This window comes from Monodon monoceros, unplaced genomic scaffold, assembly GCF_005190385.1.
Source record: "Monodon monoceros isolate NGI ecotype Baffin Bay Population unplaced genomic scaffold, NGI_Narwhal_1 Super_Scaffold_9, whole genome shotgun sequence".
Taxonomy (NCBI): Eukaryota; Metazoa; Chordata; class Mammalia; order Artiodactyla; family Monodontidae; genus Monodon; species Monodon monoceros.
Genome location: NW_021703786.1, coordinates 20,717,248 through 20,742,244, shown reverse-complemented (window position 1 = coordinate 20,742,244; position 24,997 = coordinate 20,717,248). Strand labels below are relative to the sequence as shown.

Here is a 24,997-nt window from a genome sequence, read left to right as displayed (position 1 = left end):
TCTTATTTGCACAAAAATCCTGTGAGATATTTATCGTCATCCCCATTTCATATCTGAGGTTCATAATTTACATGATTTGAATTCATGTCTCTGGCCACCACACTGGACCGTGTGCCTCAATAAACAGAACCATGAGATGCAATATCGCTGTCAGAATTGTTAAAGATCATTCATTAGCTAATCACTCCCCTCATTGGACAGGGGAACTGAGCCCAGAGAGGCTCACTATGGCTGGGGGCTTCCTCTGTTAATATTGCAGCTCCCGTCTTCCCACCAGTCTCCCAGCGCCTTTGTGTTCACAAAGCCAAGGTCACTGTCACCTGATGTTCTGCATGCATGGTTGATTTTTTGGAAACTTTACATGCAGATCTTGACATTCAGTGCAAGTTCTATTTTGTTTTGCTTGATTTGACCCAGTGTTCAAGACTCTCAAAAACATATTAAATCTTGCTTGGGCCATTTGTTGTATGCCTCCCTCCTAGATGGGTGCCACACACTGCCTTGATCACTGCACCTTCGCTGCAGGAATTGGGGTTAAACTTTAAAAAAGAATAAGCAAGACAGAGCTTTATGGCCCAACACTGGACACCTCCACCCTGTCTGACAGAAGTTCTGGCGTCTACACTCTTTGGAAGAAAGCAGGCTCCTCTCCCACCCCCATCCTGGCTCTGCCTGCCCCCACTGACCAGAGGATCTGCATTTTTGTTCCATGAACATCAGCAAATGCTCACTGAGACGTCCTCCCTGACAGTCTCCTGTTTAGAAACTGGGCTCCCTTCTCCCCACTCCGCTCTGACCAAGGGACCCCCCCCTGCCCCAACCAGGACTCCCTTTGCCGTTAGACGTGCATTTCTCCTGCTCTGGAAGAGCGGCTCTGCATCCACAGCCGGCCCTGCCTTCGGAGTCGTGGAGCCTGGGCAGAGGGACCCGCACCGGCCCGTCTAGAGAGCGGACGAGACACTACTTCTGCTCAGACTCCAGGCGCCTCCCTCTTTCTACGCCCCCTTGTTCTTTGGGGGAAGGTATCCTGCGTGTGCCTCCACCCCGCCCGGAGGGGCAAAAACTCCCTGGTCCCCGGCTCGTACCCCCATCTTCGCCTCTCCAGGCGCGGGACCTTCACGTTCAGCCACCGCGTCTCCAGGCCCGCACCGCGTCAGGTGAGCTCTCACCTGGGGAGGGTGGGCGCGGGAGCTGGGGGCGGGGCGGGGGCGGACCCGGGGCGGTGGCCCCACCCGCGACGGGGCGGGGCAAGCCGGCGGGGCCAATGAGGCGGGGGGCTCGCCGCCTGCGGGGGTGCGCAGCCAGCGCCGCTCCTGTCCGCCCGCCCGCTCCGCCCCTCCGGGGTTTAAAGCCCCGCGGGCGGCTGGTGGCGGCGCTGCTAGCGCTGAGCGGCGCGAGGAGATGCGACAGGGCGCCGCGCCGCCGGCATCATGCGCCCCCCGCCCGCGCTGGCCCTGGCCGCGCTCTGCCTGCTGGCGCTGCCCGCCGCCGCCGCCGCCGCCTACTTCGGGTCAGTGCCCGCCGCGCCCCGGCCCGCCTGCCTTCCCCTCCTCCCGCTGCAGCAAGGCCAACTTTTCCCTTCCGCTGGCCCTGGCCCCGGCGGGATCTCGAACTCAGACCTTAGCCCCGGTGATACCCAGCCCCATCTCGGGGTCGGAGTTCGCGCCCAGAACGCCTTCTCTGGCTTCCCCGACTCAGACCCGGATCCCACCTTCTAGCGTCCGAGCTCTGGTCCCCTTCACCGCCGCTCTTCTCACCCCGTCCTGTCCGAGACCTCATCCCGCCCACTCGGCCGGGTCTCAGACCCCCACCCAAGCTCCCGGACTCTGCAGGCGTTTCGGACCTTGTCCCCGTCCTCCCCGGGGCTCCCTGTCCCTGCCTGTCCAAAGCGTCCCTCCCGCGCTCGGATGCCCTCTCGGATCCTCACTCGGTGCCCTGTCCGCCCCCGTCCTGGGCTCTGTCCAGCCACCCGTCCTTGCCTGGGGCTCCCTGCCGACCCTCTGCCTTCGCCCCGCAGAGCGGAGACCCGGAGGCTGGATGGGTGGGGTGGGTTGTTACCGAGGCCGGGGGAGGGGATCGCGCTGATCCAAGAGGGATGCGGGAACCTGCGGACCGTGGGGAGTGTCAGCTGGAGAGCGGGAGGGAACCGTCTGTGGGGGAAACCCAACCAAATCTCAGACCTGGCGTCGGGTGACTTCTCAGGAGAATGACGAAGAGAGTAAGAGGGGAGGCGGTATACATGATTGGAAAAGGAGGGTCAGAGTTGGGGGTGACAGCTGGGGAGAGAATGGGTGGGAGTGGGCAGTGTTTGAAGAGCAAGTTACAGGGCAATTGTCCCCCCTTCTCTGACCCTGAATTGCAGGGACTTGGGGTGGGAGATGGGGTCGTGGGTGTGAAGGGACTTTCCTGACCTCCACCCAAAGCCTGTTCTAAATATATACAGTCTCTTACTTTAAATCATGGCACTTTTTGTGATCCTCACCCCAAATCAAGGTGAGGTTTACAGTCTGACCCCAGCAAAGGCAAAAACAAACAAGCAAAAACCAAAAAACATAAACCACCAAGCAAGTGACCTGCCAGAGACTGCTCTTAAGGACCTGGCAGGGAGGGGGCAAATAAGGGTCTGAGAGGGTCTGAGAGGTCCTGCACAGGCTGGAATAAGGGCTGTGGGCTAATTTCCAGGTCATGACCCCTGGTTAAAACATGCCTTGGCTGTGGGCAGTGGCCGCTCCTGAAATATATAGGGGGTGGCATCAGCCCAGACCCTAGCTCAGGGCTCAGCTTGCTGGTGACTTGGGAAGATCACTTAGTCTCTGGCCTCATTGTTCCCTTTTGTACAGAGAAGGGGCTAAACTTGATATGACTGAGCCTCTCTATCCACTTCAAGAGCACTGTGCATTCATGTTCGTTTCCCAATGATTTCAGTCTTGAAAAGGCACTGCTCCTGCCTCAGCAGACAGGATAAAATGGTTATAGGGCACAGACTCTGGGCTCAATCCCCAATCCATCTGGTTGCTAGCTGTGTGCTCTTGGCCAAGTCACTTAACCTTTCTGTACCTCAGTTTCTTATCCTTAAAATGAGAATAATAGTGCTTATTTCATATGAGGATCATGTGAGTTAGTACATGTAAAGCACTTAGAACAGGGTCTGGCACATAGTAAATGCTCAACTAATGTTACTGATTATTAAGGAGATACAGTGTCTTGATATTCCAGCCCCAGCAGGGGTTTCTGAGCTGGAATGGAAAGTGGGGGCAGGAGAGGGGTGTGGACAAATGGTGCCTGCATCCTCTTGGATATCAGTTCATTTTCACAATCCTTGTGTTTGCTTGGGTTTGGAGGTTGAGGATGGGGCAAGGGCCAGATGAGATGGGAGGAGAGGGGCTCCAGGAAGCTGGAACCACCCAGGCTGGTGTGGTTGGAAGGGAAAGGAGTTTGTGGCAGTGCACGGGTTTAGAATTTGAGGGCCGTGAGCAAGGGGGCAGTCTTGGAAATGAAAAGGGAGATGGTGGATCAGGCATGGGTTGGGGCTGAGAGGGAACCTCTTCCAAGTCGTGAGCCCCCCTGGACAGAGCTGGCAAAATACACTCAAGCCACCACCACCCCAGTCTGGGGAGGAGGAAAAATGTTCAGAGAATAAGCTAAAACTGGGGTTTTGTGCTGTTCTGTGTTTGGTCTCAGAGAACAGACAGGATGCAGCCCGAATTCTCACTGAGGAAGCCCTTTCATGACTCAGTTAGGCCAGGTTCTCCATCGTACTATCCGAATTCGCTCTCTGGAAGGAATCTATAACACTGTAGTGAGAATGTGAGGCAATGTGCTTCTCCCCCCTCTAGGTCATTTGCATCTGAAGTCTCATTTCTGATTATAAGATCAAGTGTTTTGGCATCCTGATAAAAGAAAATTCAGACATCAGGAGAGCAGGTGAGGCCAATCTTCTTGGGGTTTTTAAGATCATAGAATCAGGCTTTAGAGTTGGAAGTGACCCCCAAAGTTTCTCTGGTCTAACTCCCTGCTTCACGCAGGTCATGTATTATTATTCCTATTTTTCAGATGAAGGAACCATCATCCCCAAATCAGTGAGCCAGCAACTGCTTCTGGTGCTTTTACTTGAGCCTAGTACCTAATTCTGGTGATGCCGATAATAACGTAACTAGTATTGCAGTTTACAAATAATTTTCTTGTTCAGCCCCTCTGCCATCTGATCCTCAGACCCATTCTTGAGGTATACAGGATGGGTGTAAATAGTTCCCAAAAGGAAACTGAGGGTGAGAAAGTTTCAGTGACTCACGCTATGTCACACAGCAAGCTAGTGGGAGAGGCAGGATAGAAACCAGGTCCTGCCGCCAATCTGGACTCTTTGTTCTACAGAGAGTATTAGCCACTAGAGCTAATACTGTGTGGTCACCCAGGAGAGCTGCAGCTGCAAAGGAGCTGCAGAGGGTGAGGAGGTAGAGGGTTGCCCCCTCCCCTACTTGGTTAAATCTGTTAGATTCTTGGCTGTAGCGGGATGGGTGAGGTCACAGCATTCTCCTCTGTCCTCAGCAGTGAGATAGGATGCACTGAGCCCTGCTCGGGTATCAGGTGGGCTCCCAGAGGATGGCACGATGACAGTGGGATGGAAGGTGGACCAGGTTTGTCCTGGCTCTGGACCACTCTCAGTGTTGTCCACGATCGAGTCACTTGCCTTCAAGGTCTTTAGCACCTGGAGGTCCTAATGTTCCCTAACCAGCTGGTCCTGGCTTGGAAGTCTAGGATTACTCACGAGCTCATGTTTTGGCTCAAATGGCTTGGGAATTCTGCAAATCTTAAGTTCTGTGGTGTTTTATAAATGAACACTCACTGTATTATGTGATGAGCTGGGTATATGTTAGGCCTTGTCAAAAGTCATCTCAGTGAATTTTGTATCTAGAAATAGTTCCTGCGGATGCAGCTTTTAAAATCGTAGTTGACTTTGGTGGTGCTCTTTAAATGTGTGACCTCTGCCCTGTTTGGGTTTCTTTCCTATCTAGGGATGGTACAGATCCGTTTATGAAAGCACAGGCTTTTGAGTCATCTAGAACTTAGTTTGAATCCTGGTTTTGCCTCTTGCTAGCTGTGTGACTCCAGGCACATGTCTTAACCTGTCTGAGCTTTGGGTGATGATAATACCCATCCTAAAGGCTGGTGTGAGGCTTAATTCAGACAACGAATGAAAGGGCCTGGTAGGGTGCCTGGCACATACTAAGTGCTCAGTACAGGCTCACTCTTGGTGGTTGCTAGGGTTCTAACCATCTCCTTGGGTTGTGGAAGTGTCATCATTGTGAAGAAGCAAAACACAACCTTAATTTTTTTTCCAAATCAACATTACATGCAATAAAATGCATGTATTCTAAGTGCACGGTTTGGGTTTTTTTTCTTTTTTTTTTGTGGTACGCGGGCCTCTCCCGTTGCGGAGCACAGGCTCTGGACACGCAGGTTCAGGGGCCATGGCTCACGGGCCCAGCCGCTCCACGGCATGTGGGATCCTCCCGGACCGGGGCACAAACCCATGTCCCCTGCATCGGCAGGTGGACTCTCAACCACTGCACCACCAGGGAAGCCCCCATGGTTTGGGTTTTAACAAATGTATACCCTGTGTAACCACCACCATGATTGCTATATGGAACAGTGCCATCATCCCAAAGGATCCCTTGTGCTCCTTTGCAGTCAACACTCTCCCACCAGCACCCCCTTCACCACTTCCCTGCTTTCTGTCACTTTAGTTTTGCCCATTGTAGAATTTCATATAAATGGAATCATATGGTATATAGCCTTTTGTGTATGAATTCTTTTGCTCAAAATAATTTTTTGAGATTCATCCATGTTGTTGCATGTATCAGTAGCACATTCCTTTTTCCCTGCTGAGTAGTATTCCACCGTATGGATGTACTGCAATTTGTTTATTTATTCACCAGTTGATAGACATTTGGATCGTTTCCAGTTTGGGGCTATTCCAAATAAAGCTGCTATGAACATTCATGTTCATCCCTTTTTGTGGACATGTTTTTATTTCTCTTGAATACATATCTAGGACTGGATATTTGGATCATATGGTCATTTGAATGTCTTTTTCTTTGGGTTATTTGCCTTATTGAGTTGTAAGAGTTCTTTACATATTTTGGATATAAGTCCTGTGTCAGAAGGTATTGGCAATATTTTTTCCCTGTCTGTAGCTTGCCTTTTCATTTTCTTATTGTTATCTTATGAAGAACAGAAGATTTTAATTGTGATGAAGTACAACTTTTGAACTTTTTCTTGTATGGTTTGTGCTTTTTGTGTGTCTCATCCAAGAAATCTCTGCCTATTAGAGGCTGCAAAGATTTCCTCCTATGTTTTCTTCTAGAAACTTCATAGTTTTAGCTTTTACACTCGGGTCTATGATTCTTTTGGGGTTAATTTGTGTGGATGGTGTGAGGTAAGCATTGAAGTTTATTGTTTTCCACGTAGATATCCACTTGTTCCAGCACCATTTGTCAAAAAGATGATCCTTTTTTCATCGTCATCTTTGTTGCAAATTAATTGACCCAATATATAAGGGCTTATTTCTGGACTCTCTATTCTATTCCATAAGCATATCTTTAGGCCAATACCACAGTCTTGATTACCGTAGCTGTATGGTAAGTCTTGAAACCAAGTACTATAAGTTCTGTCCTTCTTTTTCAAAATGGTTTTGGCTACTCTAGATCCTTTGAATTTCCACATACATTTTAGTATCAGCTTGTCAATACCTGCAGGAAGGACCGCTGGGATTTTGACTGGGATTGCATTGCATCTATAAATCAACTTACAGATGATTGGCATTCTAACCAATTGAGTCTTCAGGTTCATAAACCGCCCGTATCTCTCTTTTGGGGGCTTTTAAGATTTCTTTCAGCAGCATTTTGTAATTTTCAGTGTATAGGTCTTGCAAACATTTAAAAAATTATTCCTAAGTGTTTTATGTATTTGCATGTTTTTTTTAAAAACAGTTTTAGGAATTGACCGGGTCCTGAGAAAAACACGGTTGGAGGGAAGAAAGGGTAAAAGAAATGTTACTGCTTTGGGGTGGTGGATTGCAAGCCAAACATCACCGATAAGAATCATTGTATTGGGGGAAGGAATTTAGGCTAGCTTGTCTCTGGGCTCAGCTGTAACCCGTGAGGAGCTGGGCTCTAGAGCTAGGGTCAAACCAGCCTCCTCAGTGGACGGTGGTGGAGTTTCTGAGGCTGAGTGGGGAGGAAACAGAAGAGAGAGGAGCAAGGGGTCTGGGGGACACCTGGGCTGGAATCTCCTAAGGAAGAGAGGTCCTGGTGCCTTTAGGCTTGTGTGCTCAGGTAGAAGTTGGGCTCAGGAGGAGGTGGGCCAGGTGCTGTGAGGGAGACCCTCACCCTGGCATCAGCCTGAGCAGGATGGGAGCCAGCCTAATGCCCTGCTATAGTGTAAGGAGCGCTGGACTTGGAATCACACAGATCGAGTTCAAATCCTCCAGCCAACCACTTACTAGTTGTGACCCAGAGCAAGTCAGTTAACTGCTCTGACCTCAGTTTTCCCATCTATAAAATGGGCTTGTCCTTACCTTGTAGGGTCGTTATGAGGGTTTTATGTATATAAAAGTGCTGAAATGCTCTCCACATGTATGGAGTCCAGGAAATCTAGTGGCCTGTCTTAGAGCATCCCAGGTTAAGGAGTATCTTTTTGACATCTGTTCCTTCCTCTCTTCATCTTTATCCAGTCGTTATATAATTTGAATCCTTCCCGTACTCAGCCCTTTATGTGCATAATCTCATTTAACCATTGTGACATCCCAGGAGGTAAATGCTGGTGGAATTATCCTCATTTACAGGTGAGTGGGGGTGTGGGGGCAAGCTCAGAGAGGCCAAGTGCCTTGCCCACAGTCACAGAGCCAGTGGCGGGCAGCACCTAGATTTGAATTCTAGTCTGTCAGAACCCGGAGCCAACCTCTTCAACCCTGCCTCCTGCGCCTGTTGACTACCAGCTGAGGCCTGCCTTCCCCTGGGCAGCTCTGACCCTCTGAGCCCTCCACCCCGTAGCCTACATCTCTCACTTGGCATATGTCGTAGGTATCTCTCGCACTGCATGTCTTCAACTCTTGCTTTGTTACCTAATTTTTTGTGTGCTCACGTCTCCGATTCGTGCATAGCGCCCTTTAAGCGGAAGTCTTGGGGCCCTGTTGTTGGTTGACTCCACCCACGGTCCCTAGCATTGCTTCCTGGTCCACAGTGAGTGTCGGAGTGGGCAGTCCCCTCTCCCTTTTGCTGACCCTTCCTCGCCCCCAGAACCTCCCTCTCTGCCCCATCATGTTTGCTCTTTCTGCATGGCCCTCTCAGGCACATGCTGCTTGGCCACGACCTGGCCTCTGTCAGCATAGGAATGGGAAGCAAAGCAGAGAGCAGGCACTAGCCCCCATCAGACTCCGGAGGTCAACCACACCTGGCCTTCCATGGGAATCCTGGGGGCAGCAGAGATGAGCTGGGGGTGGGGCAGACACCTCAAGCCCAGACCCTCTCACTGGAGAGGCTGAAGAGAGAGGGTGAAGGGTCTCAAAGAGTCAAGAGAAAATCAAACCACCATGTTCAGTCTGTCTTGGAAATTCCAAAGAGACCAGTTTTAGGGCAAGAGCAGAGAAGGTCTGCTTTCCCCATAGTGACAATCCCTTTGAGGCCAGATGTGTTTCAGATTTCAGGAGTTTTCAAATTTTAGCAAGATAATATAATACTCATACCACGTATAACATCATATCCCTAGCAAGGTATAGGGCAGCCCCCAGTAATCGGACACGATTATTTTTGCAGAAAAACATCTACATGCTGGGATAAATATAGACCATAAATATTCTCACTTTGGCTCAGGCCAAGTCTTGCTGCCATATGAGTTCGCCACAACTGTACCCCAAAATTGTAGTTGTCGGAGATTTCTGGAGTCCGGAATCTTGGATAAAATTTTGTGAACCTGTCACGTGTCATCACGAGAGGTTGGGTACATTGAGTTTTAAAGAAAGACCTGGGCCGAGTTCTCACTGTGTATCAAAGGGAGGCTCTGGCTGCCCAAGCACAGCTTATCCCCAGAAACTGGGGTTCAGAGGGAGGCAGCCTGGCTCTCCCTGTCCCCATAGGGGCTGAGCTGGTTGGAGGAGTCAGGGTCTGACTGACTGAGGCCAGACTGCCCTGAGATCTGGGTCGGTCCAGATCCCAGTTTGAGGGCTGGGGCAGGCATGGCCACAGGGAAGCTTCTCCAGAGCCACACCTCTCCAGGGCCACGCCCTTCCAGAGCCTTCGAGGCTTGAGCTTGGGAAGGTCTGGTGGTGAGGATGGGGGATATTAGGTAACCCCTGCAGCCTGGGAGTGAGACAGCAGGGAGGCCAGTGGTTTGGACCTGGGAGTGGAGGGGACTGAGGGAGAGCCTGGAGCTATACTCTGCCTGGCAGTTAATACCTGAGGGATGTATGCAGTCAGCAGGTGCCTGGGTTGGGGATGGGGGCGCCTCAGGGGATGAGAAACCAGGACCTCTGCCAAGGGGGTTACAGCCTACTTGGAGAGACTGTCTATACAGCCCTGAGGAGGAAGAAAATAAGTGAGCCATGCAGAACTAATGGTACTACATCCGAAAAACTGGGAGAAGACAAAGAAGTTGGATGGTTAGAGTGGGATGGGGCTGGCAAGTAAGGAGGACTTCCTGGAAGAGGCAGACAAGCATCTTAGGCTACTAGAGCTGGATAGGGCCTCAGGATCACCTTTCCCATTCCCTGCATTTTTGAGTCAAGTGTTGAAAAAGGCTGTGGTTATAAGAGTCCAGGGGATCCACGAGGGCTTTTAGACTGGGAAAGGCAACCCAGGTAGCAATTACAGCATGAAGAAAGGCATGGAGGTTGGACTGAGTTAGCCATGGCAGGAAGACAAGGAAGAGCATGGCCTGGCGTGAGGGGAGGGGCCCTTTGTTACAACCCTGGTTGGCTCTGCATCCAGGAGATTCCGAGGTGGGAAGTTGTCCTGGTCCTGCTCTGGAGGACCCTGCTGTATTCTCAGGGAAGCCATTTATAACTCCATCCATACCCTGGGGCTGTCCTGACCACTCGGGCCCTCACTAGGCATACTCAGGGAGCGGCTCCTTGACCAGGCTGGAGGTTCCTGCTATCCTTAGGGCTGAGGGGAGGGGTGTGGAGGGGCATGAGCCATCCCTGGGACCTGCAGGAGGACAAATGGAATCTGCAGCATGGAACATCTCCTCCGAGAGCATATGTAAACTGTGGAATTGTCCACATCACAGGGTGATCACACACAAGGCATTCACCAGGGGCCAGGCCCTCCCAGGGCCCACAGCCCAGCCTGAGCCTGCCTGTCCACAGGGATAAGGGTGACCATCCAAGAGCCTGCCAAGCTGGTTAGTTGGTCAACTTACCATGGTTAAAAAAACTTGGCCAGGGCTTCCCTGGTGGCACAGTGGTTGAGAGTCCACCTGCTGATGCAGGGGACACGGGTTCATGCCCTGGTCCGGGAAGATCCCACATGCCGCGGAGCGGCTGGGCCCGTGAGCCATGGCCGCTGAGCCTGCGCGTCCGGATCCTGTGCTCCGCAACGGGAGAGGCCACAACAGTGAGAGGCCCGCGTACCGCAAAAAAAAAAAAAAAAAAACTTGGCCAAAGTTGGCCAGCCCATGAGCCAGGATCCCATGGTCAGGGCAGAGCTGGGTGTGGGTGTTGGCTGCCCCAAGATGATACAGCATCAGCGACTACTTGCCTTTCCCTGCCATCCCCATGCTGTGTCCCCTAAACGACTCCTCCCCTGGATCAGGGCTGGGCCTGTGAACCCAAGAAGCTGGGGAAGCTTATCTTAAGGCTTCCAGCCCCCCTTCTCTCCTCCCCTTCCTTTCCTCACCCCAGACTTCCCCTTTCTCTCTTCTCTTCATGATCCCAGGCTCTCTCCTTTGAGCTTCCTCTGTCTAGCAAAGTATGTTCTCAGGTACTGGCATTATTATATCAGACTCTCACACTTCAATATGAATTGGCAGGCCACTGCTCCAAGCTTTATTTCTGACTCTTGGCTGAAAAGAAACTGAGTTTTAGACTAGGGTCCTCTCTCCTTTCAGCTGCTCAGGGGGCCAGAGGAGTCCTGACCAGTCTTCCTTCCCTTCAATCCTACCAGCCTTGCGTTCCGATCACCGTAGACCTTTACTATGGTGAAGGCTGCTTTTGCTTCCCTGAAGTGTTACATTAAAACTGAAAGCAGAGAGACCCGGGTTGCAGTCCCAGCCCTGCCACCAACTCAGTGGATCATCCTGGACAAAAATCTTACATGAACTTCCAGGGCACCAGACAGATCAAAGCAGAGACTTGCATACTTGGCAAACCTCTTGCCTTCCTGCCTGCACTGCAGAAGCCTCTGGGGTACCTCCCAGAAGCCATCAGGGCAAAACATCTGGACTGGGTGATCCTGAAGGGTTTCCCCAGCCCTAGAATATAATGATTCAAGTGGTGTACATTTGGACCCAGCCAGGGAAGTGGGGGAGATGCTTATCATCCCAGACTTGTGAAGGGGAGGGATTCCTTTGCACAGGAGTGATTTTGGTACCCTCCATGGCCACTGTGCCACCTGATCCATCCATGCCAGGGACAAAGACTTCCCCTCCTCAGCTTCAGCCTGAGCCTGAGTGGAGTGGCAGGGAGACAGGAGGAGGAAGGGGGAAGCATTTCCTCCACAGATGTTGCACCAGCCAGGCTCTAAATACCCGAGATTGTTGAGATGCAAAGCAAGCTTGTTGGGCGGCCTGCTTGCTGCCCACTTAGCTCCTGCGCACCGGTCTCCACGATGCCATCCTCAGCAGGCAGCCGAGTCGGGCGGCTGCAAAACAGGAAGTGGAGCTGTTCTGGGAGAGATAAAGCCCACAGCTGGGCCAGTCTCTTTTCTCTCTGAGCCAGGGGTGGGCTGGTGGGGGGCGGGGAGGTGTGCTGATTCAGTCCTCAAGGTGGGTTCTGAGGCTAAGAGGTGGGGAGGAAAGGAAGGCTGAGACCCAGACAGGGATGTAGGGAGCAGTCTGGTTTGTTTTGGTCTTCTGTGGCCTGAAGCTGATGCTCAATATTGATATTTAAATAAAAGAGTGAGTGAAGGGATGGGGGAGGGGGAGTTGGAGGAAAAGTGGGAAACGGTACCTGCCAAATTTGCCATTAAGGCTGCTCAGTAAGGACATCCTCATGGAGGACGTATGAGGTGACAGTGAGTCTTGTCAAGGAGAGAGGAGTCTGAAGGATGGAGAGAGGGATGTGCTTCTCAGCAGAGTAAACCTCAGGGCCCCTCAGATGGCGGGAGGAGAGGAGAGGAGCCAGGGGTGTGGAGGGGGCCCCTCTCTGAAGAAGGACTGCCCGGAGCCATGTGCCCTCTTTTCCTGGGCCAGACACTGTCCTCACTAACTCTCCCCTGCTGGGAAGAGGTGGGGACTGGAGAGGGCAGGTGGGGGTGGGGAGTGTAAGTGTCAGTGTGAGAGTGTGTGTGTGTGTGTGTGTGTGTGTGTGTGTGTGTGTGTGTGTAGGGGGATTTAGTGAGGGCGGGAGAGGTGGGCCGAGATATTTGAGATGAAAGCACAAAAGGTGCACTTACCATGCAAATGGCCCTGCAGCGGAGGAAGCCTGTTATCGGAGCATCTAATAGGGTTTTGCGGGGCCAAGGCCAATGCTCCAGGCAGGGCAAGGCTTTCCTGGTTCCCAGGTAGCTGCCTGCAGTTGGCACCAGCCCTGGTGCCAGGAACAGCTCCTGGTCCCTCCAGTTAAGTGTCCAGACAGGCTGGCATTACCTGGTGTCCTGGGAACCGCCAGTCTTGTCCTGTGCCACCCACCTGCTCACCCACCCACATCCCAGGGGCGGTCTCCTCTGGAACCATCAGACCCTCTCAAGCAGAAACAGGGATGGGGGTGGGGGTGGGAGAACAGAGCCTGGGCACCCCCAGGTGATGGGAAGTGCTCTACACCTGCCGAGCCTTCTCCAGAGAGCTCCCAAGAGCTTCCTTCAGCCACCTCTCCACCCCGGGCCTCCCACTACAGGCAGGAGGGGACTGGCTGAGGTCAGGGTCTTACCCAGATGGTGTTAGGAGATCTGATCCAGGTCCCTGAGCAGCTATTGTTCCTCTGGGACTTGGGCTGGTTCAGAGCCTTCTCCTTCCCTGCCCCTTGGGGTCTGGGGAGAGTTTGCAGTGCTCTGAATCCAGCCAAGTTCCCTCCAGACTGTGAGCTCCTTGAGGTTATGAGTGTGTGTCCCAGCACCCAGCACAGCACCTGGCATGTAGTAGATGATTAAGAATGACACTTACCTGGAGCTTACCGTGTGCCAGATACTGTTCTAAGAGCTCTACAGATGTTAATTCATTTAATCCTCACAATAACCATGTGAAATAGGTCCTGTGATTATCTGCATTTCACAGATCAGGCACAGAGAGGTGAAGTGCCTTGCCCAAGGTAGAACAGCTAGTAAGAGGCAGAGGTGGGATTTGAACTGAGGCTCCAGTCATGCTCTCCCACTAGTCAAGGTGTATTTGTTAGATAGAATGAGCTCAGGGGGTGAGTGGACATCCCTGGGGTCACCAGTGAGTAAGGGCAGACCTGGGACCAGACTACCCAGGCCAGAACAGCTTTGGGGGCCTGAGGTCCTTTGGTCCCCACACTCTAGCAAGTGGTGGGTGATCATTCCAGGGTGAACTCTAGCTCTGCTCAGGGGTTCGCTGGTCCCTGGTGTCCTGTTGACCACAGACCAAAGCAGTCTCCTGGGAGGCTTCCCCAAAGCCTGGGAGAACCTACTTTTGCTTCCTTCAAGGTCATCCCAGATGGGGCAGCTTTAGCCAAAACTGGATGGTGTGAGCCTTGCGCAGGGTGAAAGAAGGCATGGGCGGGAAAGACCAGGCATGGACAGAGGGGGTCTGGGGGCGCAGGATGTGAGATGAAGTCCGGAGGGGCACCCTTGGCTTTTCCCACTTTGGATGGAGATGTGGTGGCCTGGAAAGTGGCTGGGGAGGCTCTGGGGTCAAAGCCAAAGGCATCTCATTGTGTGAGGGTGGGGGCTTCCAGTCTTATCGACCTGACCACCAAGGGCCACGGGCTGAGGGTGCAAAGGACAGAGGGGCACAGGCTGGGGGCAAAGAAGGGAGGCGAACAGAGCCGGTCACGTGGGGTGGTTGCTTTCCTAATGGGACAAAAGAGGCTGGAAGTCAACCTGGGAGAGCCCGACAGGAAACAGGAATGGGGGAGACAGACCAGCTGGGCCAAAGCAGATGCAACTGATGGGGAAGGGTTGGTCCCAGGTGGCTCAGGGGCACTTGAGTCAGGCAGGAACCTGAAGGTGCTCTTATCCCTCAGCCCAGAAGGGTAACCAGCAAGTTTACAGGTTATTTGTCCTCTGCTCTTCAGTCCAGAACACCGCTCGCTTGCTTGACTGATAGCGTCCCACCTGACCATGGGGAGGTGTCTTCATTAAAACCCCAGATTTTGTCTGGACTCCTTAGACTCAACAAAGCTCACTCGATCTTCTCTGGTTGTACATCTTACCCTCAAGATGCAACTAACATGTAGAGCTTTTTGCAGAAGGGCTTGGGGGGTGGGGTTCTCAGGCTTGGAGTGCCAGATAGAATGGTTTCTTCAATGGGAACGGATCATGCCCACGGACCCCGGAATAGATTGGAACCTGCAACACCTAGAATTCTTCTGAGGTCCAAGAAGAAACCGTCTCTAGCAGATGCCATGGCATCCACAGGGCATGTGTCAGAGCATTTACTAGCACTGTTTAAGGAAATCAGTTGAGGTATTTTCTAAGTTTGATGTCCTGCCACTATTTCTTCAAAGAAAAAATGGTCCCAAAGTGCAACATAGAAAACAAATGAAAGGGAAACTGGGTCCTGGTATGTCTCTCGGTTGTCTTCCTAGGTCCTATGGGGGCCCCTGAGGCAGTGTGAGGGGGCCTTTTTGGAGAGCAGCCCTGGGCAGACCAGGGCCCAGTACGGCCTGAAGCTCCTGTGCGGTTGGCTGCCTTTCCTGACCATTAATCGCTACTAAGTGTCATTACTGCTAATAAAATTAACCGACTTTATACTGGACTCCTGGGGCCATCAATCACAGGGTCTATTACACGAAATTAAAAAAACAGTGGCCTGTTGATGGGAGGAAAATGTGCTTGCCGAGCCTGGCTCACAAGTGCAGCGTAGGGTGTGCTGGTACTCCACAGCTGTCAGAAGGTGGTGATCAGGGACGGCACCCTTAATTAGACAGACTGACTCTCAGCCTTGACATTGTTCTACAGATAGGAGTGTCTCAAGTAAGAACAGAGATGACCACAGGGAGACTCTGGGGCCAGGCGCTGAAAAGCTCCCCAAATTCTCCCTCCCGTTTTCACCTCTGTTCCTCTCTGTGGCTTTGGTTCATTCTTTTTCTCTCTCTTTGGACCAGCTTTCTATCTCTTGAGTTACAAGCCCAAAGAAAGAGAAAACAACTGTATGCTCTCTTAAGTCAAAGAAAGAGAGAAAGCAAATGTATGCTCTCTTAAGTCAAATTCCAAATTCCCAGAGAAAGAACTGATTGGCCCAGCCTGGGTCATGTGATCCTCAGTAGTCCAATCAGCAGGCCAGAGCAGCAAGATCATATGGTATAAAATGGCCGACAGGGTAGCCATGTAGATAGAAGGAACAGGTAGGCAGCCAACCCAACAAGTGTCTGAAAGAGTAATTTAAAGGGCTTAGTAATAAGCACTCAAAATGTGGTAGATAAGGGAATTCCCTGATGGTCCAGTGGTTAAGACTTGGCACTTTCACTGTTGGGCCTGGGTTCAATCCCTGGTCAGGGGATTAAGACCCCACAAGCCACATGGCATGGCCAAAAAAAACCCCGTGGTAGATAATATTATATAATAGAATATAAATTATACATTATATATTATATAATATAGCTATAATGATATAAAAATAATAGCTATTGTTCTTATAATGGAATTTGATCCTTGAAGGATCTGCTGTCCTGTTGGCCAAAATTCCCATCATTCCCTGCTCATTCTCTCATCTGTTAATCACTACTACAAGGGAGATCCCAACTTCTGAAACACAAGAACTGCGTGAACAGAAGTTGCCCCTCACACCAGTCCCTGGTGTGGGGAGGAAGACATTTGAGGGGCTAGATGGCTGCAGCCCCCAAGCTGCCCTCCACACCGGAAGTCAGGGTGGGGTCTCCTGGGCTGGAGTTGACATTGGGTTCTGCTCTGGACCTGCCAAGGGTCAAGCTCTAAGGGTTTCCTGCCAGACTGCAGGGAGGGGTTTGGGTGTAGACCTGGTGGACTGGAAATTTACCCATTTGCCCCCAGATTAATGATTAACGGGTCCCTGCCCTCACCCTGTCTGGGAGGGGAGCCCAGGGCCAGGCTGGGCCAGGAGGAGCCTGATAGCATCTGTCTCTGCTCGGGGGTTTCCGAGATTTGCTCCACACTGGGTTGGCTGCACCTGATGGATTTGGGATCTACGGGCACTTTCTGGGGGCAGCTGGGACCCGGCCAGGACCCACACCCTCCCTGGGGTAGACGGGGAAGGTGTGGCATCCAGCCAGATGTCCTGGCTGGGGCAGGTGGCTCCAAACAGGAGAGCCGTGCCCTTGGCTCTGTGGGATGTGCGCCTCTCTGACCACTCAGGGCTTGGCCACAGGGCTTGCCTTGGCTGGGGGCACTTGAGCACTATGGGGTGCAGCCCAGACCTGGCCACACAAGTGACAAGTGCCACATCCAAGCAGGAGCTTTAAGAGCCATCGCCTGGTTCCACCTTTGATCTTTTACCACGGCCACAAGGCCAGCAAATTCCAGAAAGGGGCTGCTTCCTCCAGCCTGGGTGCCGGAATGATGTATATTTCACCCACTCCGAGGGCCACCACGGTACAGGACAGCATATATTTTGAACTGGGAGAAACATCTCATGGACCGCTTCTGGGCGGAGGGAGGGTGAGCTCTATTTGTAGTCCAGAGGGCATGGGTTCGATCCCTGGTGGGGGAAATAAGATGCCGCGGGGCACAGCCAAAAAAAAAAAAAAAAAAATCACTGTAGTCCCCACCTTGCTGCTGATCTGCTGTAAGACTCAAGTTAGTCACTGCCTCTTTGTAAAACCTTTGTTTCCTTATCTGTACAAAGGGAAGACTCTGCCCAGGTTAGAGAGTAAAACATCTTGCAAGAGGAAAGAGTTTTGAGAAACTCCAGCTAGCAGGAAAGTGAAACAGCAAGTCCCAGGCCCTGTGGTTAGTAACTTTTCAAATAATCCTCCCAGCAGCCCCAGGAGGTAGTGAGGATCACACTTTCCATTTTCCAGAGGAGAAAATCAGTGCTTCTAGGTTACACAGCTAGGAAGTGACGGGCCACTGGAACGTGGCAGCCTGACGTCAGCATCCATGGACTTCAGATATAGTAGAGCAAAGAGTCTGGAGCTGGTGGCCTGATGCAAATATACTTCCTTCATGTTCATCCACCTGTCAGTCCATCCACCCATCCTTCCTTCCTCCCTTCACCTCTCCATCCTTCCACCTTTCCATCCATTCAGGTATTCCCTAAGTATCTTTTTGTAACAGGCATGGAGTGGCCAGATGATTAAAGATCTCTCTGGGGATTATGGAAACAAGTTAGGTTGGCATGGCATTACTTGGGCAGCAACCTAATGTAAGGGAGAGAGGGATACCAGGGAAATTGGCTGGACGTCTTCTTACTGTCGACATCCCTCTGCCTGCCCCTCTTAGGAACATACAAGCCAGGCAGCAGCCTATGCTATGTGCAATGTTTCCCAAACTGCCCTGATCCCCAAAGCTGCCCAGGGAATGTGGAAAATATACAGATTCCCAGGTCCTGTTCCAGACCAAGAGAAGCAGAATTGCTAAGTATAGATCCTGGGCATCTGTATTTTTAATAAGCACCTCAGATGATTTTTCTGATTGGGCAAGTTTGGGGAATAAGGTGGGTAAGAAGAGCAGAGACTTTGGCTTCTGGAAAACTTGGGTTTGAGATCTTGTACTAGCTCTTGTTATAAGCACCTTGGTTTCCTGCTCTGTAAAATGGGGGCATGACCCCATGGGGCCAGCCTCCCTCCTAGAAGGGCGAATAGTACAGCCCCCAGGGAGGCCCTTCCACTCACCTGCCCCACATTCTTAGGGATTGTCATTCTTCCTCCTCCCCTGTCACGACCCAAGGGTCACTGGTCTCCCTTCTTTCTTGCCCCCTCTAGCCTAACCGGGCGGGAGGTCCTGACACCCTTCCCGGGTCTGGGCACCGCCCCTGCCCCAGCACAGGGTGGGGCCCACCTGAAGCAGTGTGACCTCCTGAAGCTGTCCCGCCGGCAGAAGCAGCTCTGCCGGCGGGAGCCAGGCCTGGCTGAGACCCTGCAGGATGCCGCACACCTCAGCCTGCTCGAGTGCCAGTTTCAGTTCCGGCATGAGCGCTGGAACTGCAGCCTAGAGGGGAGGACGGGACTGCTCAAGAGAGGTAGGGAGGCGGGCTGGGAGGAGGAGGGCTGGGGGGAGGACTAAGAGGAGGAAGGCTGGGGGGAGGAGGGCTGGGGGAGGAGGGCTGGGAGGGAGGAGGGCTGGGGGGAGGAGGGCTGGGAGGGAGGAGGGCTGGGAGGGAGGAGGATTGGTGAGGAGGAGGCTGCCTTTCCCACTCCAACGTTCCCAAGACCACGTTGCCCTTACGAGCCCAGCGCAGTCCTGAGTAAGAAGGGTCCTGGAGCTAATGAGGCCTAGCTTTTCCCTGTTTGGCGGGGGCAGGGGAGCAAGGAGGACACAAGAGAGGAGAGGAGGAACACAACCCACCCCTGGAAGAGCCCACAGATGAGATGGGTGGTCCCCCAGTCCCTTCCCTCAGCCTCCATACACACACACACACACACACACACTCACACTCACACACTCACACACACTAACACTCACAAAGGTATGAGAGCAGTTAAGGATGGATGGCAATTAATAGTTGGCCAAGTGACATGACACAGGCCAACAACAGACTTCATTTGTTCATTGACTCACCTGCTTCTTTGTTGGTCATAAGCATCAGTCTATCCCTCCCTCCCTCCCTTCCATTCCCACGCTCCCTCCCTCCCTCCCTGCCCGCCCCATGTCTCCACTTGGCCATCATTTCAGTAAGCATCTGGTGAGGCTCTCCGTGAGCCACACTGTGCTGGATGCTGGAGATACGGAGCCGAACAAGACCCCATCTCCCCTCAGAAAGCATTCAGCTCAAGTGGGGGAAAAGGTCATCCTGTGACTATCACCAAGCATCAATGGGTTTTTGACAAAAAAGGGAGCAATGGTGGATCAGAGCAGCCCACCCCCTTTTAGGCAACTGTTCCCTGTGGCTGGGAGCGTCTGAGCAGAGCTGATGCCCCCCCCCACACCTCAGTGTCACAAGCACCCCAGGTATATCAGAGAGCAGGTAGAAGGTAGCGAGCTCACAGGGGAGGCCAGCTCTGGGCTGCATCCCATAGTGCAAGCGTTGTGATTGTTTTCAGAGGATCAGGGGCTCAGAAACGGGTTGGTCCAACTTGCTCACACATCAGCTTGGAGTCAAGATCAATGGTTTAACGCAGCTTCGCCACTCGCCAGATGCCCATGTCACTTCTCTCTGCATCTGTGTTCTCACCTGTTTAGTAGAAGGAGAAGCCCCTGTCTTGCTGCCCTTAGAACCTGGGCACACACTTCCTTGGGAATTGGAAGTTCCATTTAAACAGCAACTTGCATGCTGAGTTTAAAGGGCAGGTGACAGGGAGGCTGCCCTGAGTTGTGCCCTCAGGTTCACAGGCCCTTCATCCTGCTTGCCACAGTGGCCCCACCACCCACTCTATCCTCAGAGGGCAGCAGACAGCCCCTGAGCCCACTCTCCTCCTCCCTCCCGATCCCCCCCGGGGCCCGGCCCAGGTTTCAAGGAGACGGCTTTCCTGTATGCGGTGTCCTCGGCCGCCCTCACGCACACTCTGGCCCGGGCCTGCAGCGCCGGGCGCATGGAGCGTTGCACCTGTGATGACTCTCCAGGCCTGGAGAGCCGGCAGGCCTGGCAGTGGGGCGTGTGCGGCGACAACCTCAAGTACAGCACCAAGTTCCTGAACAACTTCCTGGGGCCCAAGAGAGGAAGCAAAGACCTGCGGGCACGGGTAGACGCCCACAACACCCACGTGGGCATCAAGGTGAGCACGTTCCCAGGTCACCCAAGCCCTTCCCAGCCAGAGTGCAGGGCTGGGGAGCGAGGTCTCTAGGCCATTATCCGCCCTGCCCCCTAGCACACACATAGAGCCAGCCCAGGATGAACCTCATCCTTGCAACCAACATTCCTTGGGCATCCATTCTGGACCATTACCAGGTACCAGGAAGTAGAGAAGGATCCTGGGCATCACTGTCGGCTGGGCAGCAGGTGGGAGCTTGGCTCAGGATGGGGCCTTGGTGAGGCAGAAACGTGTTTGGAGAAGGGTCTCCATTCCAAGCACTAGCCTTCCTGGAGGTCCTAGAAGCCAAGGTAGTTTGAAAACTGATCTGGTACAACCCCTGTCCCTTCTCCATTTTACAGATGGGAAGACAGAGGAGGCCCAGAGAGGGGAAGGAACTTGGCTGAGGTCACACAGTAGTGGGAGGGCGGGAGGGTAAAAAGTATCTAGGTCTACTCGGACCAGAAAGCTGGGAGAGGCTAGGCCTCCATTTCTTTAAGAAATTGAGTTCTGTGTTCTGTTTCCTTATCACTGAATTTGTGTAAACCAGGGCTGCTGTGCTCAGTTGTGCAAGCTGTCTGCTCCACAAGGACTTTGGGCCAGGGGAGGAGCTGGGGCTAACATCCGGCCCACACTGCTCTCACCAAGATGTGAGGACCGTCTCTGCCCAGAGGAAGGGGCGCCTAGAGCTAGTTTGCACTAAGGTGCCACGTGGGCCAGCTAGAGTCTTATCTGCACCCCCCCATGGGGACCTTCCCCTGTCTCTTTCCCATCCTCCTGTTGTTCCCCAGCCAGGGTTGGTGCTCTAGGGTCTGTGGGCCCGGGTCTCTGACCACGCCTCCCTTCTGCCTCTCCTCGCAGGCCGTGAAGAGTGGCCTCAGGACCACGTGTAAGTGCCACGGCGTGTCGGGCTCCTGCGCCGTGCGCACCTGCTGGAAGCAGCTCTCCCCATTCCGCGAGACAGGCCAGGTGTTAAAGCTGCGCCACGACTCAGCCGTCAAGGTGTCCAGCGCCACCAACGAGGCCTTGGGCCGCCTGGAGCTGTGGGCACCAGCCAGAGCAGGCAGCTCCACCAAGGGCCCTGCCCCACGGCCTGGGGACCTGGTCTACATGGAGGACTCACCCAGTTTCTGCCGGCGCAGCAAGTACTCGCCCGGCACAGCGGGCAGGGTGTGCTCCCGGGAGGCCAGCTGCGGCAGCCTATGCTGTGGGCGGGGCTATGACACCCAGAGCCGCCTGGTGGCCTTCTCCTGCCACTGCCAGGTGCAGTGGTGTTGCTACGTGGAGTGCCAGCAGTGCGTGCAGGAGGAGCTTGTGTACACCTGTAAGCATTAGGCCCCCTGCCCAGTGTGCCAGCTGGACTCTGCCAGGACCTCGCATGGCACCGGGCCACCTCGAGGCCACCTAGATGTCCAGCCATCCCCCCTGGGCAGGTGCACGCAGCGTGCATGCACTCACCCACGTGCATGCCAGTGCACATGTGTTCCTCTCCCCACTGGGTCCCATCAGCCTTCCCCTCCCTCAATTCAAAAGGTGGGAGCCCCACCCCTGAACCCAAGGGTCCCCAGCCTTGTTGAGGACTTGGAGTGGGAGGGCAGAGTGGGAAGGATGTGGAGGGAAATAAGGGAGGCCAAGAGAAGGGCAGGACTGAGGTTTTGGAGAGGAGACGGGGTGCATCCCGCCATCTCGATTCCTGGGATTAGTGGCCTAAAGCCAGCAAGATGTTGGGAGGTGAGCTTCTGGGCCAGGAAGGCTCAGGGAGGCAGGGTCAGTCAGAAGCAAAGGCCGGAGTCTGCCTGGGATGGGTCAGTCCAGCTGTAAGTGTGACCGGGGGTCCACTTGTGCTGTGAGGCCCCAGTGCAGCTGGCATTCGTGATACACAAGACTTGGTTTATGAGTTCTGATTCGGTTACGTTTGTACACTCACAGCTACTCATCTAATTAAGATTTTTACCAGGGCTAGCGTTATAGGCGTGGGAAAGTCTTTGCTAAGCCTGGCGCCTTGGGGGACCCCTTCATTTACTAATGGTCCTCCACTTTGGCTCTTACCTGAGGAAGAGAAGTGACTGCTAATTCCCTCTGATCCTGTGGACCTTTCCATTGCTGCCTACTGAGGCCCTGAGAGGGAGGAGAGAGAAGATGGTACATACACACGGGTGCACACAGGCACCCCCCCCCCACATGCATGCACACCCCTTGGACCTGCCAGGCTGAGGGCTCTCATTCAGTGACACACACCTCTCTGGTTCAGGATCAAGACCTTGCAGGGGTCACTTTGCTGGAAGCTGTGTGCTTTCCCAGAGCAGAGCCCGATGCCAGCCGGGAGGAAGTGACCTCCTTCGGGACGCCCTTGGCTGCTTTGCTGGCCCTGCCGCGCCCTCTGTCAGCTTCCTTTCTCCCGGAACCCAGAGTTGCTGACTCTTTGCTGAGACAGGAAACTCTTCAGAATCGGCCGAATGCTGAGAAACCATCTGTGCAGGCCCAGGAAGAAGCCCCCGGGGCTCCCCGTGATCTCCAAGGGTGAGGAGAAGCTGCCCCGTCTTCGGTGGATCAGGAAGCCTCCAGAGGGATGCTGGAAGGATCTTTGGCAGCAGAGGCTCTGATGAGAAGCCAAATTGACCTGAGGCCCCTCCCGAGAGTGACTTTGCTAACCCAAGCAGCTGGCCCACATCTTGGCAGGAAGAGAAAAAGGACAGAGGGCTGTTTCCCTAGTTTCTTCCACTCCCCAACCGCAAGGAGACTTTCTCTCTGCCAGCCCGCTCTATCCTCCTGCTCTGAGACCCCAGCCCTGCCTCCACCCTGGCTCAGCCCTAGGCATAAGGCAGCAGGAAGAGGGCGCCCAGTCCACCAACATGCCATCTGCATCCAAGTCCATGGCTGGCAGTGCCGGGGCGGCAGGAAGATAAAGGGTAGCCTCTGAGGGACTGTGGCCACAGTCGGCCACTAACACTGACCAGGCCAAGGGCACGGGTCAGGCTCTGAGGGCCCCTCGGCCCATGAGGTCTTCCCTGTGCAGCCATCTCCCCTCTTCTACTTCCCTGTTCCCACCCCTTTCTCTTCCAATTGCCCCCAAAAGTCCACCTCAGCCCCGCTGGGGCCCCTGGGACCAGTGACCACGGACCTCTCCTTCTACAGCTTTAAGGGAAACACTCACAGGGTATTTTTTTTGTCTACCTCGCATGTATAGTTTTTAGGGCAAAAGAGAATAATTTATATAGCTAAGATATATGAGAAAATATTTATGTTATTTATATAGTCTCTATATTTTATGGGCAGCTGCTCTGGGGCTTGTGTATTCTGCTGGAAGCCGTCTATCTGGGGAGATGCAGCTGCCCTGACTGGGGCGCCCACCCAGCTGGACACCAGGTGGCCGGGGAGAAGGTCTTGTGGGCTCCGTGTCCCTTGACGCGGTCTGTCCCAGAGCTCGTGAGCAGCATCCCTTCTGCACAAGAGCTCTGATGGGCTTGATCCGGATCCTCCTTGTAAAGTCGTTGTAAATTCTCTGCTCTTCTGGGTCCCAGGCCCCCTCTTCTGCTCTGGCCAAACTTGTCTTGCTCATGGTAATAATGATGACAAGGACGACCACACTTTGCATTTGTAAAGCACTTTTGATCTTTGGAAACACTTTTGTCCCTTTAATCTCACTTGATTTCCCCATTATCCCCGTGAGGTAGGGGCGGCTACATAACTGTGCCCATTTTACAAGATGTGGCCCAGAGATGGAGGTCTGTGTTCAGAGTCACACTGAAGAGGTTCTTTCAGTGAATATTTATTGAACTTTAACCTGGGCCAGATTATGGGTGCTGACTTACCCAGAGCCTGGGAGCCCCAAGTCTGGATCCACCCTGAGTCCAAGAACCCAGGGATGCGGCTGCTTCCCTGGCTGTGTGCGACCCTGCCTTTTGGATCTCGGCAGCATGTCAGCATTTCCTGTGTCTCAGGGGCTGGGACTGCCTGAGAGGCCTGGAGAGATGAGGACCCCGTAGACGCCACTCCAGGGGCCCCACCACTGGGCCCTCCCTCCTTCTGCCCACACTGCCTGAGAGGGTTGGGTTACGACACAGGGCCCCTGCCAGCCCACTGATGGGCTTTGTTTGCTCTCATCTGTGTTTTTCTTTTAAAAATGATCTGTCTTCAATTGGCTTTCTGGCTTCTCTTGTAAAATCAGCTGCACTGGCAAATTGGTCCTGCATTCCCACCTTGGCCGCAGTCAGCTACAGAGAGGGACCCCTATCAGACAGGATGCACGGGGGCTCCCCAGTTTGCTAAGTACCTCCCACCTCACTTGTGCATGCTGCCGCCTGGCTCTTGTGGGCACATCATGTCTTCCCCTGGTCCAGATAAGCCCAGCTTCCCTGGTGTCCTCCACTGGCTGACAGAGCGACAGAGACACCCATGCCAACCCTGAAGATTATTTCTTACTTTCCAGAATTTCCTTTCTCAACAACCATGAACTTCAAAAGCTTTTGTCTCAGCACACTTTAGAATCACAACCAGACCTATAGTATATCGAGCACCTGTTCTGTTCATCCATTCAGTCAGCGATGGTTTAGGGAGCTCCTACTGAGGGCCAGCCACCACCCCAGGTGCTGGGGTGCAGCAGTGAAGGAGACCAAGTCCCTGCCTCGTGGGGCTGCCACTCTAGCGGGAGAGAGAGAGACAATAAACCAATAAACCACGTGTCAGCTATTTGTACCTATTTTGTCTCGCTTTATTGCAATAACCCTGCGTATTGGACACGACCACGCCCATCTCATGGTCAAGGAAACGGAGGCTGTGAGGTGTGAAGGCTCCCGAATGCCG

At 53.4% G+C, this 24,997-nt stretch overlaps 1 protein-coding gene across 1 annotated transcript; it reads left to right on the top strand.

Annotated features, from left to right (window-relative positions):
• The first annotated feature begins 1,430 nt into the window (after positions 1–1,430).
• WNT9B (Wnt family member 9B) lies at positions 1,431–24,870 on the top strand. The gene is made up of 6 exons (XM_029211711.1): positions 1,431–1,510; positions 1,699–2,041; positions 14,918–15,006; positions 18,098–18,486; positions 19,914–20,179; positions 21,056–24,870. The coding sequence occupies exons 1-6, from the start codon at positions 1,431–1,433 to the stop codon at positions 21,527–21,529; spliced, it is 1,641 nt and encodes a 546-aa protein (XP_029067544.1). The 3' UTR covers positions 21,530–24,870.
• The last annotated feature ends 127 nt before the right edge of the window (positions 24,871–24,997 follow it).